Source organism: Myotis daubentonii, chromosome 6, assembly GCF_963259705.1.
Source record: "Myotis daubentonii chromosome 6, mMyoDau2.1, whole genome shotgun sequence".
NCBI lineage: Eukaryota > Metazoa > Chordata > Mammalia > Chiroptera > Vespertilionidae > Myotis > Myotis daubentonii.
In genome coordinates this window covers 79,784,121-79,802,737 of record NC_081845.1, presented here as the reverse complement: position 1 = coordinate 79,802,737, position 18,617 = coordinate 79,784,121, and the positions used below count along the sequence as shown (strand labels likewise).

The window sequence follows — 18,617 nt, the reverse complement described above, 5'->3', positions numbered from 1 at the left end:
AACTTCTTTACAGATGTGATATCACCTAAACATCATATTTTAATTTAAAAAGTAACAATTGCTCATAATCCTTTCACATAGGTATCCCCTTGTCCTGAGGTTAACCTATGAATATTCACCGTAACATTAACCTTGGTTTTATCAGTGCCCCTGGACTGCTGCTCACTGGAGAAGTGTATGATCACACTATGTCGAGAGCAGCACTGCCGCTGTGCACCTCATCTGTACGTTGCAGATGAAACTTCGCAGGTTGCTTTATGACACTGTATCTAGTCCTCTAGTAAAAGAGAAAACAAGCCTTTAATAAAATGCCATGGGATGAAGTTAAAGCCCCCGTTTCACGAGTTCAACTTCAACTTTGAACCTTTTATTTTAGACAAATTTGTAAAGAATTCCAAGACCTCTTGAGCCAAGATAGATCACCCCTGGGATCCTCCAGACCCACTCCAATTCTAGACCTGGACATCCAGAGGCACTTAACACATTTCAGGTAAGACTGGGTTTCTAATTTGCTCAGACTTTCTTTTTAAATTGTTCAAACTGTCTTTACTAATTGCTCAAACTGTCTGTACTAGACATTTTGTGTTCCTATCACAATTCCATTTAGAGATATGACATATATGTATATGGTGACTAAACTGAAGTTTTTGAAATTCCAAGCATCTAAAATAAAATTGTAAAAATAACTAATGCATGAAGCATTTGAGATAAGAAGAGTTAATATCTTTGGTGATTATCAAGAACTTATGGCTTTAAAAGTAGCCACTATTATTTTAAATAATCACACTTTGGATTAGGAGTCTGAAGTCTGTTAAATAGTTCTTTCCCTTAATTAGATAAATTGTTGAATGAACAGATGATATGACAAATTAATGGGATATTATAGACTGATTTTCCAGTATAATTTCTACACAACTAGAAATGCAACTGGTTCTTAAGTTAGTCCACACCAACATATTTAAAGGGCCTAGAATGTATTATTAAAAGCGTATTTTGAATTTTTTTTTGAGAGGCTTTGGACAAGAATATAATATTTTTCCTGGTTAACTTATGCCCTGGATGCAATGTGGAAAAGAATATATAACTATTTACGTGCCTTCCAATTTAAAATTTTAGGATTCTATGCCACATGAGAGTTCTCATCAATATAAAAATATTTATTCTCTTTTAATTAGTATCATTTAGCTTAAATACAATGCTAAGGACAGAGTAATACACATTACATTTTTAAAAGTTTTAAATACCTCTCAGTGATTATAATGCTGTTGAGGGTAATACCCCATTATGATAAAAAATAGATACTTAAATAAATTAGAATTTTATCTGTGGCATCAGAAACATTTAAATAGAATATTTTGCCATAAGTTCTCAAGGCTCTCAAAATATAATAGACACATCTCTGAAGACTAAATTTAGGATTTATCTTCCAAAAATGCAGAAAATATAGGTTATAGTTCACAGGACTTTTCTCCTATGACTCAGCTGGATTAGTGAAGGTGAGTGTTCTAAAACTGGAAGGAAATACAATGCCTATACAGGTAGAACAAAATACTTTGGAGTCAATAGAAACATCTTCAAATTTAGACCCTTACACATTGGAGCTGGGTTGTTTGGGGTAACTTTTACACTCTTTTCAAGCCTCTCTTTCTCTAGCTGTAAGTGAAATAAGAACCCCTCCATTGTATCCTGGCAGTGAGCTAAAATGAGAAAAATGAATATAAAGTAAGCATTCCAATAAATGATGTATTTTTTACTCCACCACTGACCCAAGTTTGAAAGGTACAGATTGCTCCACTATTGTATCTGTACATATATTTTCCATATTTTTATTTGTGTACATACTAAAAATATCTATAGTTTTTACAGAAGTTTAAGTCAAAACTTAATACTTTTCATACTAATTTAATTATGGATTTAAGGATGTTTAAGGTACAAATTTACTCTAAGGAGGAACTTACTGTTCAAATACAGAGAACTGGATCTCTATGTCATGTCTACTAGGTTATTACCAATTATAGATGCTGCAGCCTTCATCATCTGTGAGCTCAAAATAAAATACAGCATCAATGTGTAAATCTAATATCACCCACAGTGTGAAATAGTCAAATCATTTGGTTTGCTCAGTATAGGCACAAACTGCTAATGTGTTGATACTTTAGTCATTTGACAACTTAATGCCACAGAACTCTTTAGAGAAAACTTTAGCTTCTAACTTAAGCTAAATGTTACCCAAATGGGCTTTAAATAATCTTATTTACACCCCCATACAGAATATGGTAACAAGCTAGTCTGGTATCTCCCAGAGAAGAGCAAAAGTCTGATCCATAAAATTTTGGTGTTACTTATATGTTGAGTATTTTGATATCAGAAAGTTATGAATTCCACTTATGCTATTTTTAATGTTTGCTGGATTTTAAATTTATTTTTCTTTAATTACACTCCAGATTAATTATGTAGATGAAATCTTTTGATTTTATAATGGGAAACAGTATGTTAGAAGTCTCTTAATCAAAATTCATTTTATAGCAAATTTTCTAAATTATATCTTTGTAAAATTGTGGTGAAAAACACATAACATAAAATTTACCATCTTAACCATTTCTAAGTGAGCAGTTAAGTAGTGTTAAGTGTATTCACATTGTTCTGCAACCAATCTCCAGGACTTTTTCATTTTACCAATGAAACCATGACTATTAAATACCAATTCCCCATTTCCTGCTTCCCCCAGCCCCTGGCAATGACCATTTTACTTTCTGTCCCTCTGAATTTGGCTACTTTAGATGCCTCATACAAATGGAATCATGCAGTATTTTTTTCTGTCACTGGCTTATTTCACTTAGCATAATGTCCTCAATCAAGGTTTGTCTATGTTGTAACATGTGTTAAATTTTCTTCCAAAACTGAATAATATTCCATTGTGTGTATATGTGACATTTCACTTCTAACTTGAGCTAAATGTTACCTAAATGAGCTTCAAATATTCTTATTTACACCCCCATGCATCCATCAATGGGCACTAGGGTTGCTTCTACCTCTTGGCTATTGTGAATAGCGCTGCTGTGGACATGGGTGTGCAAATGTTTCTACAAGGTTCTGCTTTCAATTCTTTTGTATCTATACCCAGAAGTAGAATCACTATGTCATATTATAACTCTACTAGAGGCCCGGTGCACAAAAATTTGTGCACTCGGCGGGGAGGGGGGGCCTCTCAGCCCAGCCTGTGCCCTCTCCGCAGTCTGGAACCCCTCAGGAGATAACGACCTGCTGGCTTAGGCCCGCTCCCGGGTGGCAGAGGGCAGGTCCAATCCCTAGGTGCAGCCCCTGGTCAGGCTCAGAGCAGGGCCAATTGGGGAGTTGGGGTGCCGCCCCTTGTCATGCACAGAGCAGGGCGGATCGGGAGGTTGTGATGCCACCCTCAGTCATGCTCAGGGTAGGGCCAATTGGGGGGTTGGGGCACCGCCCCCTGTCACACTCAAGGCAGGGTCCATGGGGAGGTTGCGGCGCCACCCCCTGTCATGCACAGAGCAGGGCCCATCAGGGGGGTTGGGGCTCCGTACCCTGTCATGCACAGAGCAGGGCCAATCAGGGGGTTGAGGCGCTGCCCCCTGTCACGCACAGAGCAGGGCCCATCAGGGGGTTGGGGAGCTCCCCCCTGTCACGCACAGAGCAGGGCAGATCAGGGACTTGGGGCACTGCCCTCTATCACCCACAGAGCAGGGCCAATCAGGGGGTTGGGGTGCCACCACTCTCACACTCAGGGCAGGGCCGATGGGGAGGTTATGGCTCTACCCCGTCACACACAGAGCAGGGCCCATGGGGGATGGGGGGGTGGGAGGGGGCTGTGGCACCACACCCTGTCACACACAGAGCAGGGCCGATCAGGGGGTTGGGGTGCCGCACCCTGTCACACACAGAGCCGCAGAGCGATCAGGGGGTTGGGGAGCTCCCCCCTATCAGGCACAGAGCAGGGCTGATCAGGGGGTTGGGGTGCCTTCCCCTGTCACGAACAGAGCAGGGCGGATAGGGAGGTTGTGGCCCCGCCCCCTGTCACACACAGAGCCACAGGGTGATCAGGGGGTTTGGGCGCTGCCCCCGTCACGCTGATCCTGGTGCCGGGAGGCATATTACCCTTTTACTATATAGAATAGAGGCCTGGTGCACGGGTGGGGGCCGGCTGGTTTGCCCTGAAGGGTGTCCTGGATCAGGGTGGGGGTCCCCACTGGGGTGCCTGGCCAGCCTGGGTGAGGGGATGATGGCTGTTTGCAGCTGGTCACACACCCTTCAGGGTGGGGGTCCCCACTGGGGTGCCTGGCCAGTCTGGGTGAGGGGCTGAGGGCTGTTTTCAGGCTGGGGGTGACTGAAGCTCCCAACCGCTCCTTTTTTTCTTTTTTTTTCTTTTTATTCTGGGCCAGCTTTAGCTTTGAGGCTTGGCTCCAGCTCTTAGACCTCCGCTGCTGAAAGTAGGTTTCTGGCCTTTGCTTACAATGTTGCGATCCTGCTGGCTGAAGCCCGGCGGACTAAAGGAGGTTTCTGGGGTTTTGTTTAGCCTCTATATTTGTTACATAGTTGCTTAGAGTTGCAGCTCAGAGGCCTGCAGCGGCAGGCGGGGAACGTTGGAGTCCTCCGTCACTGAAGCAAGCAAGCCTCATGTTAGTTTCAAGGTGCCTGGCTGCCCACCATCTTGGCTGGCAGTTAATTTGCATATCGCCCTGATTAGCCAATGGGAAGGGTAGCGGTCGTATGCCAATTACCATGTTTCTCTTTTATTAGATAGGATTGCAGAAACTGCCTTACTATTTTCCATAGTGGCTGCACTGTTTTATTTTCCCACCAACAGTGCCCAGGAATTATATTTCATTTCTCCACATCCTGGCCATCACTTGCTATGTACTTTTTAATTTTATTTTTGGTAGTATTTATCCTAATAAGTGGGAGGGGATATTTCATTATTGTTTTGATTTACATTTCCCTTATGATTAGTGATATTAATCATTTTTTCATATGCTTGTTGGCCATTCTGTGTCATCTTTGGAGAAATGTCTATTCATGTCCTTTGACTGCTTTTTAATCTGCCAGTTTGTTTTTTGGCTGTTGATTTTTACGAGTTCTTTATATATTCTGGACATTAACCCCATATTAGATACATGATTTGTAAATATTTCCTATGGTGTAGGTTGCCTTTTTATTCTGTTGATTGTGTCCTTTTTATATAGATGCATAGATGTTTTTGATGTAGTTCATTTTGCCTATTTTTACTTTTATTGCCTGTTCTTTCTGTGTCACATCCAGGAAATCATTGCTAAATCCAATGTCACAAAGTTTTTGGCCTACTATGTTTTCCTGTAAGAGTGTTATAGTTTTAGGTATTGTGTTTAGGTATTTGCTTCATTTTGAGTTAATTTTTGCATATGATATAAGATAAGTGACTGACTGCATTCTTTTCCATGTCATAAATTACACTAGGTCTCACTTAATATCCTCCATAGGTTCTGCAACTTTAAGCAATATGTTGGATAATGAAACCAATTTTACTCTAGGCTAATTGATACAAACAAGAGTTAAGCTCCTATGACATCTCATCAACACTATATTGAAACTATGTTATTGTGGGACCTGCTTTGTATATCCTTTTAAACAAAAGGTTTAAACATGGCTTAAACATTGCCAGTTAAAACCCAGATTGAGTTCTACTAATGTAGACTGGATTTAAGTGGGTATCTTGGATTTTACTGTGCATTTATTAAAAGTAGCCTGGATAGATTATCTTTTTTTTTTTTTAAATATGTTTTATTGATTTGTTACAGAGAGGAAGGGAGAGAGATAGAGCGTTAGAAACATTGATGAGAGAGAAACATCGACCAGCTGCCTCCTGCACACCTCCCACTGGGGATGTGCCCACAACCCAGGTACATGCCCTTGACCGGAATTGAACCTGGGACCCTTCAGTCCGCAGGCCGACGCTCTATCCACTGAGCCAAACCGGTTTCGGCTGGATAGATTATCTTAACAGGACTGTAAAAGTCAGCGTGTTGCCTGACCTTGAAAGAGACTCCACACGTTACAAGTGCAGCCCTCAAACCTGGCTTCACAGTGGACTCTCTCTGGGAGCGTTTTAAAACTCTTAAGAACTGGAGTACCCCTTTAAAGATCTGATTCAGCAAGTCTAGGATTGCACTCAGGCATCTGTTCTTTGCAGATCTGAAGCTGATTCTGATAGTGAGGCAGCATTAAGAACCACGGTGCTGGGATATTCCTAGACTATTGGAAAAACAATTCTTATTCATGTTTCAAGTGACGCTGAGAGTTATGTAAAGTTCTGTCCTGTCCACTAACATATGAAAGAGATTCCTAACTTTGAACACAGTCCATTGGCAGAGTCTTATTTTCCAGTTTTTGCTGAGCGCTGGCTGGGAAAAAAAGAAGAGAGCATGATTGGATGGGCATAGAGAATAATTAGTAACATCACCTGTATTTAGTCAAAATCTCCTTCCCAGTGCAGACCACTTGAATTACACCTGATAGCGTGCTTGATTTGGTTCCTTAAGAACTGTGGCTTACTTTCGGCAGCTTGAATATGTCCCGGTAAAGCGAGGATGTGATCAGAGTAGTTGACATATCAGGGTGCTCTGGAACCCTGTGCGTGCAGGGACCCTCCTCGATTTTCACAGCCTGGAAGACTGCTGTTTCCATGAAAATTAAAGGAGGCAGATTTATTCATCATATATAATTTAGTGAGTGTGAAAAAAAAAAGTATCTTGCTATAGAGAACACAGCAGACACCACAGCTCCTACTGAAGTGGGAAGAAAATGAAATGAAATCTGTAGGAGACCCTAGACAATTCCCAGGAATGGCAACGGCTGTGAAATCAGTGACATCGGGTTCCACGGACAGAACAGGTTCTGCTAAGATAGAAACCCAGAGCCCTAATTTTTCAAAATGTTAGGAATTCTCCTCTGAGGTCTCAGGAAATGTTAAAAACTTTTCCCTTTTTTACCTTTTACGCTCTCATAATCACATTGAATCTGAAGTCAAGCATCTGGCAACATGAATAGGGAAGGAGGTTAGACTGTCGTTAACACTCACTCAGTTTAGAAAGAACAGTCTATCAGAAACAGAGGAAATTTTCTTTCTCGGCACTCAGTTGGCAGCCTGAAATGTTATTGTTTCTAATATTTTACCATGCTAATGGCAGACGGTGAAAGATATCTAACTAAAGGACTGTCCCATTCTTTAGGGACTTTTAATGTGGAACACAATTAGATTCAAAGACTTATATGAGAGAGAGTTTATAATAGAGAATTAAGCAGAGTGCAGGCTTTCATTTTTCCATCCACAGTACTTAGCACACAGTATGTGCCCAGCAAATATACGTTAATAAATGAAGATAATGATGCTAGCTATGTTAGGCCTTAGATGAATCCGCCACTGATTCATTCCCCAGGGCCATGGGCTGAAGAAGTGGAATGATCAACGTGCTTACTAGTAATTCTCCTATTTGAGTCAGAAAGTGTGCTGACACCGCACCTTAGAATTAGATGCTCCTGCTACTCCCATAATGCTTTGAAAATAAGAAATGTACAGCATTCCCAGATACCTGTGTGCCTGCTGGTGATTAAATTTTTCCATTGATTCTCACTGTTGAAAGCTCCCTTATATTCCCCACTCTTCTTCAATATTTGGATCTTCTGTTCAGCATCCCTGTCAAGTTGTCACCCGTTCCAGGCTTGAAAACTTGCAATGATAGACTGCTCTTTGCTCGAGTAAGCATCTTCCTATCTCTGACAGCTCTATTAGAAATGCCTTTTTTTCCCAATGAGGCAACATCTGTCTCCCTAAAGCCCCCCTCCTTGACTCAGTTCTATCCTGTGCCCCTCCCAGTCGCTAAAGACGGCTCTCATGCTTCTCTGAGTTTTTTGTTCCTGGGCTCTTCATCCACATATGTCATGCATCCCGGCCAACTCAACCAGCATCTTCTGAGTGCTATGTGGTTGGCAACATGCTGAAGAGAGGATGTTTCTCTTTACTTAAGCGTGAGCATGTTTGGTCCTCTCCGAGGAGCCTACAGTGTGTATAGTCCCCCTCCCTTGGGATGGGAAAGTGGCAGGGGAGGTAATCTGCAGTGGGTGAAGTTCTTTTTATTTATTTACATATTTTATTGATTTTTTTACAGAGAGGAAGGGATAGGGAGAGGGATAGAGAGTTAGAAACATCGATGAGAGAGAAACATCAATTAGCCGCCTCCTGCACACCCCCCACTGGGGATGTGCCCACAACCAAGGTACATGCCCTTGACTGGAATCGAACCTGGGACCCTTCAGTCCACAGGCCAACGCTCTAGCCACTGAGCCAAACCAGTCAGGGTACAGTGGGTGAATTTCTTAATCTTGCACGAGTATTTTTAGGGCCAGAAGAGAAATGAAGAAATTTAAATTCAGTCTCTAATCCCCAAAGAAAGCATCATGAAATAAATTACACAACTAAGCTTAGCATTTAAGAAATCAAAATAGTAAGCTTCCTTTAGGATGTTCTGCCTAGTCCAAGGGGACATCTAAGCCCATTTTATTTAAGAATATTGGAAATAGTGAGCCTGAATTGTGAAGGAAAAAAAAAAAATCCTTCCCAAACTTAAGCTCCTTTACATAAGGTTGAAATTAAACTTTAAAAGGTAAACTTCGCAAGTGAGTGCCATTCCCAGGTGCAAAGAAAAATATACTCACCAGGTCTTATTCACCAGCTAAGTGGGCAAGGGTAATCTGTATTTACACAAAAGGAAGGAGACTCCCTTGAAGTGAACCTTGCACTAACAGCAATGTCGACTAGACTAAAACAGTTTTCACTTCCTCAGCAGACAAATGGAATCACGATGCTCTTCTCATATGAATCAACATTAAATCACTTACATTAATTTAATACTAAGTGGAAAATTAAAGAATTCAGTCAGTTGCCAATATTTATTGCACTTCACAAGTTGTGTGGCATTTGTTTTAAATGCTACAAGAGGTACATATGTAAAAGCGGGTCATTTGATGACATTTTCATGGATTTTTAGGTTCAGCAGGGAGGAGGTTAGTAATTGAAATAACAGAAACCAGAGGCAATTGTTTCTAATAATAAGTGGCAAAAATGGCCCACAATAGTTACGTGTGAATAACTGATTTGAGGGAATGCATACACTGGGGAAGAAATTCGGTGAATTTTTATTTAAATAACTTCTGGTTTTTTGAGCTATGGACTGGGGAACAGACGTAGGGAGACAGCAGGGGATCATGGGAAACACTCAGGGGGATGTCAGGGGGCCTAGCTCAGTCTTGTCTCGGCTACCAGCTGGACGTGTGGATCGAGGGCAGGCACTTCACCAGTCCAGCCTCTGGGTGTCCATCTCTAAATCGATGCAGTTAAGCTGGATGATCTCTAAAGCTCCTTCTAGACCAGTGGTTCTCAGCCTTCCTAACGCCGCGACCCTTTAATACAGCTCCTCATGTTGTGGTGACCCCCAACCATAAAATTATTTTTGTTGCTACTTCATAACTGTAATGTTGCTACTGTTATGAATCTTAATGTAAATATCTGATATGCAGGATGTATTTTCATTGTTACAAATTGAACATAATTAAAGCATAGTGATTAGTCACAAAAACAATATGTAATTATATATGTGTTTTCCGATGGTCTTAGGCGACCCCTGTGAAAGGGTCGTTCGACCCCCAAAGGGGTCACGACCCACAGATTGAGAACCGCTGTTCTAGACCAATGGTGTTTTACTCCATTGTTGGTTGACTGCTCTGTTTTAAATCATTATTTATGCTATATTTCCATACGCTCTCATTTCTTCTCTTTATGCTTTAGCCACTCATTTATTTTTAAGTCAACAATTGAATAGGGTTTAGCTAAAAAAGCACAACAGTCCTAAGATTAGTGTCTGCATTCCTTTATACTATAGAAAATATTAATGGTCTAGTAGGGAGAAATATAAGGAAATGGTTCACTTATCCACAAAAGCTCTATTCCCATACGTTAAAAAAAATAGGATAAAAGTAAAAAAGAAAAAGTGTTTACCTTAAAAAAGTTGACTTGTCTGTGTTGGATTTTGGTCTCTCCTAATGGGTGTTCAATGATTGCACCCTTAGCATTGAACTGGACTGCCCAGAAGACCATTGAGCAGGACTGAAATGAAATGGAATTCCAAAGACCCATTCCCCTTTGGGACCTCAGAATAAGTGGCTGAGAAGAGCAGGAGTGTGGCCTTAGGGGGTGAGGAGGCAGCATGTCTCCCAATCTGGCAGAGGTTCAGGGCAGTCACAAACACATTTCTCCAAAGTGAGTTTCATAGAGCAGTAGTCCCATGAGATGCGCCTTGAAATTGTCTCATGATCAAGTGTTTCTCGGATCAAGAAACCCTGACTGACTATTACACCTCTCTTGAAGTGCACCAGTGCACATTAGCATGTCAAAGGCTCCCAGAACCTTTGGAATGGAACCATTTTTGAATGAAAGGAAAACTTAGTCCCCTGTTTTCAAAACTTGATCACAGAAACTATTTGTGTGTGTGTGTGTGTGTGTGTGTGTGTGTGTGTGTTTTCTCAAAATACTTATTGACATTCCATAGAACTCAGGTTCTGCCGAAGTTCTTGGGGGAAATGCTGAAGAAATTCATCATTTTCACTTTCCCAGAAAGGATAGCAGTCATGGTAGTTAGGTATTATTTCTTGGCCCTAAGAAAACACATCCAACTCCCTAGCTGCATTTAAACTGTTTTAAAAATACTAATGTTTTGGATCCCTCTCAAACCAATGAAATCAGGATCTCTGGGGTGGGACCCACACATTAGTATTTAAAAGAAATAAAAAGTTCCTTGGGTGATTCTAGGTTTGAGAACCACACCAGCTGAAGAAGCCACAGACCACTGTGAGTGCTGTGAAGGCCTTGCTAATGAGTACATTTCAGTGATGTGTAGCCACCAAAGCAAAATGTATCATAAATACGCACCTTGATTAAACTCAATTTTAAATTACTTGGGCCATGGGATAATATAATCTACGTAGAAAATAAGTACAATCAGACAGTGTCCATTTCCTCGATTTCTTCAACCTATTAGGATAGATGCCATCAAATTCTGGAAGAATAGGACCGAGCTACTTTCCTCCTGGTACGATCTCTCTCTCTGGCCTATATTCAGGGTTGTGCTGCTTCAGAGAGATGAACAGAAGGAAGGTTTTTCCGAGAAGGCCCACAATCCTTTGCTTGTGTTCTCCAGGGTCTGTTTCCCAGCCCCCTGCCCTCACAGCTGTTCTCATGAGTGCAAGAAGGCACTTTTCTGGCCGCCACCAAAAACTAGAGTAGGGAGTACAGACTGAGCCTGGGGCTGTATTTGGAACTCAGCCTGCAGTAGCTGAAAAAATAGAACTGAAGTTGATGTCAGTGGCATCCACATGCAATTCAGAAAATCAAAGATACACATTAGCAAACATCCATTGGAATAATGCAACATAACAAAATAGTAGCAATAATAGCCCAAACTATTTCAACCTTTACACATACCAAAAGAAATGGAGGAAGAGAAGTGGGCTTGTCAAACATTGTCCAGGGAGAAAACTGAAATTTGACAAAATGAAATGAGAAAATGGCAGTTGGCTATTTTCTCTTGACTTTCAGTCTTCCAGTTTGTAGCATAATAGTATCTATTACTTCCAGCTTTTGGTATAACGAAAGAAAGCTAGAAAAATCCATCCATGGTTGGCAAACACAGCTGAGTGACCCAGTCTTCAGTGGCAAATACTAATGAGGCTTCTGTTTTCTTTTCAGTACATATTAAATCAGTGTTCGCTTAGTAGATGGAAAGAATGTGCTGGAATCCGGGCCCATCTCTTGCCAATAGAGGAAGAATCCAGGGGAAGATTCCACAAGAGTTTGCTTTAGGCTATGTTTTAGAAAATTGCTTTAGTGGTTTAATTTAAATTAGTTTAGACAGATCAATTAAAGTAATGATAAAGCACTTGTGAAGGACAATTCGAGCAATATGGAAACAGTTTTGTCTAGGATACAACAAAGCTAGGGAAATGTAAACCATATTTACTCAGATTAAGGAAAGTAAAATAGCTCTTGTCCCTCTGGTAGATTGTCCATTCACAATCTTATATTAACTTCCATTTCAAATTAACACTGAAGTTTTGGAGATTTTTAAAGATAAACACATAAGGCCTTGGCCCCAAGGAAAAAAAAAAAGCCCTTAATCAAGGATGACAACGTGTGAAGAGAAGTTTTTGACATTTCTATTCTATGGAAGTTTCTTGATAGTCATCATCATTAATGTCAAGTACAGTCATGTGGCACCTTAATTATGGGGGTAATTTCTTTTGCTTGTTTGTTTCTTTGTTAATCCTCACCTGAGGATATTTTTTCCATTGATTTCTAGAGAGAGTAAAAGGGATAGAGGGCAGAAGAGAGAGAGGGAGAGTCAGAGCAAAGGAGAGGGAGACGGAGAGAAAAGGAGAGGGAGAGGAAGAGAGAAACATTGATGTGTCTCTGAGAAATACATCCTTAGGCTATTTCCTCTCTGTGCAAACATTATAGAGTATACTTACACAGCCTATCAGCCGTGGGCAAACTACGGCCCGGGGGCTGGATCCGGTCATTTGAAATGAATAAAACTAAAAAAAAAAAAAAAAGACCGTACCCTTTTATGTAATGACTAGGGGCCCGGTGCACGAAATTCGTGCACTGGGGGTGTGTGTGGGGGAGTGTCCCTCAGCCCAGCCTGCCCCCTCTCACATACTGGGAGCCCTCAGGCGTTGACCCCCATCACCCTCCGATCGCCTGATCGGCCCCTTGCCCAGGCCTGACGCCTCCGCCAGAGGTGTCAGGCTTGGACAGGGGACCCCCATCTCCCCGTGATCACTGGCTCTGGCCCCCGCTCAGGCCTGAGGCCTCTGGCCCAGGAATCATGCCTGGGCAGGGGACCCCCATCTCCCTCTGATCGCTTGCTCCAGCCCCTGCCCAAGCCTGACGCCTCTGACCCAGGCTTCAGGCCTGGGCAAGGGGACCATCATATCCCCCCAATCCCCGGCTCCGCCCCCCACCCAGGCCTGATGCCTCGGCCAGAGGAGTTGACCCTCATCACCCTCCGATCACCAATCACCGGATCGGCCCCTTGACCAGGCCTGAGGCCTCCGGCAGAGGTGTCAGGCCTGGGCAGGGACCCCCAGCTCCCCGCGGTTGCAGGCTCCGCCCGGCTGAGGCATCCGGCCCGGGCAGCGGGGACCCGCAGCTGCAGCGGCCCCGCGATCGTGGGCTCCGCTTTAGGCCCAGGCAAGGGACCCCTAGCTCCCGGGACTGCCAGCTTCGACCGTGCCCAGCTCCCATCGCTGGCTCCACCCCTACTTCCTGCTATCACTGGCCAGGGCGGCAAAGGCGCCTGATTCTCCGATCATGGCTGGGGGGCAGGGCAAAGGCGGCCCCAGGGCCTCCTTTGTCCTGCCCCCCAGCTCTTAGCTCCCCGCTGGGTTTCCGATCACTGTCAATGGCAGGGGGCTTCTTCCTGCTTTCCCTTTCGCCTCCCTGCGTTGTGCCTATATATGCAAATTAGCCGCCATCTTGTTGGCAGTTAACTGCCAATCCTAGTTGGCAGTTAATTTGCATATAGCCCTGATTAGCCAATGAAAAGGGTATCGTCGTACGCCAATTACCATTTTTCTCTTTTATTAGATAGGATGTTTACTTTGAATTTATATTAGTTCACACAAACACTCCATCCATGCTTTTGTTCCGGCCCTCCGGTCCAGTTTAAGAACCCATTGTGGCCCTCGAGTCAAAAAGTTTGCCCACGCCTGGCTAGATGGTGTAGCACCATCGTATATGCTGTCAGTCACTGACCAAAACGTTGGTATGTGGCACATGACTATAGTTTATATGTATAAACACTGAGTTATAGATTGGTTGCCACTAACATCTGATTAGCAAAACTGCAGAAGGTAAAAGAAAAATGATTGTAATTTATTTCCTTTCCATTAGAAATCTCTTCTCTTTCAGCCTCCATTACCTTTTTTATTTCTGACTCACAATTTCTTCATTTAAAAAAGTATTTTTTTCATTGACTTCAGAGAAGAAGGGAGAGGGGATAGAAACATCAATGATGAGAATCATTGATCAACTGCTTCCTGCACGCCCCCTACTGGGGATTGAGCCTGCAACCCAGCTTGTGCCCTGACTGGGAATTAAACCATGACCTCCTGGTTCATAGGTAGACTGGTTCATGGCTCAACCACTGAGCCACACCAGTTGGCTCAGTTTCTTTGCCACTGATAGAGAATAAAGCTTGAACTGTTGCAATATATTCTCCTTTAAAAAGTTAAAGTATGCATCAGAACTTATTCAGGTCAAGTCATTGGTCAAGAAGAGGTTAGGAAGTCACCTTATAAAAAGGCAAAAGCTGTAAGTCCGCAGGTGTGCCTTCTTCCTATTATTAACAACTAGCTAATTACAGTGGTAACAGATTCAGCAAACAGTTACTCCTTTCCTGAACTCAGCCAATTTGAAGAGATGGTTTATGTTGCAGAAAGATGCTCTAGAGAATGTTAATTGGGAGATCTAGCAAAATAGGAGTTTTTAAAACCATGAATAAAATTAAGAAGATGACTGTTAAGTATAAGTTACATTTTCTCTAACATCAGGTGCTATAAACTGTCAGTCTAGATTTTTCTCAGCAGGTGATTATATTGCTCACAATCAGTTGTCAGAAACTTCCTGCTCCTCAGTGTGAAATTAGTAATAGGAAAATGAAATCAATGGGCTGGAATCTAGTTAGAGACAGAAAGAATAGTTCAAGATAAATATAGCTACCGAGCCTGACAAGCTATGATTCAAACCTCAAATTTTGACCCTTGCTTTTTTTAGTTTAGACTTACTGATTTGGTAAGACATTTTCCTAACAATTACTCTTGAGTCAGATCTCTCAGTGTACTGCAAGTGGATATGTTTTCCTTAATCTCCCCTAAATTTCACATCATTGATTTTGGCCACCAACTAAGCTTTTTACCACATTAAGGTATTTCTGCACGTTGGTTTTTGCTATCCAACGCAGGAATTTTCCTCTCTATTTTAATTCCAGCCATTAAGTTACAAATCCATGATGCCTTCAACCACGTTGTCAATTGACATGTCGAGCAGCGTGGAATTAATGAGAGCCTTGTGGAGCTCCACCAGAGATGTCCTTCAAGGTTGACAGTTGCCCTTAAGTCCACACTTTGGGTTTCATCGTCCAACCAGCTGTGACTCTTCCTCACTCTGCTGTCATCTAGCTCACTTCCCCTGCCCACCCCCCGACCCGACCCCTACTTATCACGTGGTATTTTGGGAGAATTTGACAGATGCATTGCTAAAATCCTACAGTAAATTGCATTGCTACTGCTCTATAATACTTTTATAGAGGGAAATAGTAGCTACTTTATTGGGTTCAGAAACCCAGACAGCACTTCAGTGATCACCTCTCTGTTAACATTTCAGATTTGTAATAATCCATTACATGAACAAAGTGTGATAAACCCCTTCACTAGAACACTTACAGCAATAAAAAGAATCTATTGATAAACACAACAAAGTGGATGAATCTCAGAATTATTATGTTAAGTGAAATGAGGCAGTCACAAGAAGTCTATAGACTCTATGATTCAGTTTAGATGGTATTTAGAGGAAAAAGCAAAAACTCTGGGCATAGAAATTGGAGCACTGATTCTCAGTAGCTGGGGGCGAGGAGAGTGAATGCATTGAAAAGGAGCACAACCACACTTTTAGATAATGGTGGTGATTATATGACCCTATGAGATTGTCAAAATTCAGCAAACTATATACCTAAAAAGACTAACTGTTACCCTATGTAAATTCAAACTCAATAAACTTGTTTTAAAAATATCCCATTATAAGAAATTTGTTAAGGGACCAATTAAATGTAATTTAAAAACGTAGTTTCTGCCGAGGCCGGTTTGGCTCAGTGGATGGAGCGTCGGCCTGTGGACTGAAGGGTCCCGGGTTCGATTCCGGTCAAGGGCATGTGCCTGGGTTGCGGGCACATCCCCAGTGGGAGATGTGCAGGAGGCAGCTGATCGATGTTTCTCTCTCATCGATGTTTCTAACTCTCTGTCCCTCTCCCTTCCTCTCTGTAAAAAATCAATAGAATATATTTAAAAAAAAACAAAACGTAGTTTCTCAAATCTGTCTCTTTCCCCCCACTTTGATTATAAAGGCATGTTTCTCTGTTCCATCTCACTACATCCTTTCTCATCTCCCATAATTTTTCAAAGATTACCTAACATGCTAGTGTCTCAGAAACACAGTCCTGTGTTTTCTTTATCCTGAAATAGGAGTTTCCTATACTTAAAATCTCAACTCTATTGACAGTTTGAAAAGAGCAAAGCGCCCTGACCAGTTTGGCTCAGTGGATAGAGCATTGGCCTGTGGACTGAAGGGTCCCAGGTTCGATTCCGGTTAAGGGCATGTACCTTGGTTGTGGGCACAGCCCCAGTAGGGGGTGTGCAGGAGGCAGCTGACAGATGTTTCTCATCGATGTTTCTAACTCTCTATCCCTCCCCCTTCCTCTCTGTAAAAAATCAATAAAATTAAAAAAAGAGCAAAGCATCTTAATTAACATTTAGTCTTTTATATGCAAACATAGCACTATCTTCCCCAAGCCAGGCCTATCCCTGTGTTATTTCCCTTCCTCATTCTTAAACTTTAAGGTCTGCCTGCATCAGAGACTACCAAATGGAACCAAGGAAATGTTAGCCTTTGTTAACGCAATGATTCCATACATTGAAGTCCCCACTCCTTCTCCCCAAGGCTGCTGCCCCCTGGAGGTGACTCTTACCCAAATGCAAGCAGCAGAGTAGTATAGGCTAATGACAGCAGTGCCCCATCTCAGCCTTGTTTGTTTTATTATTTTTGCTTTTGATTTGTGGGTTTTTTTCCTTTGTTTTAGCACTCTTTATTTTTTAAGATTAGACTATAATTATGATAACAAGTTTATAGTAGGAGCCCAAACCACACATTTTTAGAGACACATCGCATCCTTTTTGCCACTTACATTAAAATTGTGTAGACTTTGATGATCACTTTTGCTGTAAGGCCACCCATTCTTCTTCCTCACTTTGATGACTGAGATCTTACTCTCATGGGTCTATTTTCTTCCCATTGTCTTCTCTCTGCTCTACTTCACATTTTTGGATGGAATGTAACTCCATTCTCCTCAGAATTCTATTAAAGTCTTCTCATCACTGTGGCAGGAGCATCTCTTTTTCAATATCTTAATTAAGGGATCAGGAAACTAATTTCCTATTTTCATTGACATCCAAAGAGCTTTGAAGGGCGAGTAGACTTTGATTGGCTTAAAAGAAGAAAGAGGGCAAACAAAGATTCACAACTAAGAATGACCATCATAGGTTTGGAGATGGAGAGGACATATGCCTGAGATTAGCCTTTTTAAAATAAAGTAATAGAACACATGATCAAAAGGATAAAGGAAGGAGACCTAGGAAATGCAAATGTGTTAAGAACTCCATATAACATTTGTATCCTCTGCCATTCTTCAGCAAAAATTTTTTAAATGTGACATTAAGATGATAAATTGCTAGCTGTCTCTTTCACTTGTTTCATGAGGGTCAACTTTTAGATGAATTTGAATTTAGAACTTCTAGATTTTGACTACCTACTTCAAACCATCATGGCTACTGTTTACCCAGGTAATACTTGATATCTACTTAGGAAATGTTCTCTGATGTTAATCTTATGAAAATACATGCAAATGCCAAGTATAACCGAATATTAAGTCTGTGGTTAAAAACTAATATTTTCGAAAGAAAAAAAGCAATCTCCAGTATCAAAGACTTTTAAGATTGGACTATAGTGTATTACATTACAGATGACCTTAGTTTATTTTCCATCTAGGACTGAAAGTCAGCATTACCAGTTCTGTTTTTCTTCTATTTTTCTATATGTTCTACATTATTACTTTTCTCCTTTTTGTATGTCACTAAGAGTGAGATATACACTTGTTTTTCTGGAGTGGTTGGGGCCAAGAGACTGTCATAATATTCCCAGAAGTTTGTTGGTGTTGTTGTTTTTGATCATCCTGTGATTTCACATTTTTCTGTGCTATTCTAAAACAATGTGAGATTAATTATTTGGCTTCATAAACCTCACTGAAAGCTATTAGAACAGAGGTTATGCTTTACATTTAGTATCACCTAGGGAGGGGGCAGGCAGATGCATGCTTTTCAATGTGAAGGTATTGTTAAATTAAGGAAACCAACAAAATTTGCATAATGTTTTTCATGTGGAAAGGTAACAGTTCAAGTAATCACTTTTCTTATGTTGAATGTTCCGCAATCAATTTATGACTTCTCTGTTGAGCTCGGTGATCTTTCAACTTCCATAACCTGTTCATGCCTGCATTTTAAGAAGAGCACCATAAGCATGGATAATAATGAGTTGAAGCTTAGAGTTGGAAAGAACCATGCAGATGTTCTAGTTAGACCATTGTCATCTTACAAGGCTAAGTAACTTCCCCCAAATCACAAATTGCCTAAGGTCAGAGCCACTGTGAAGACTTGGGACACCTGGTTCTCAGTGC

At 41.5% G+C, this 18,617-nt stretch overlaps 1 protein-coding gene across 1 annotated transcript in view; it reads left to right on the top strand.

Annotated features, from left to right (window-relative positions):
* The window catches only part of TFAP2D (transcription factor AP-2 delta), a 53,375-nt gene that overhangs the window by 32,029 nt on the left and 2,729 nt on the right, over positions 1 to 18,617 (top strand). The window contains exon 7 of the mRNA XM_059699650.1: positions 377 to 490. Coding sequence (XP_059555633.1) covers positions 377 to 490 — 114 coding nt within the window. The remainder of the gene's footprint in view (positions 1 to 376; positions 491 to 18,617) is intronic.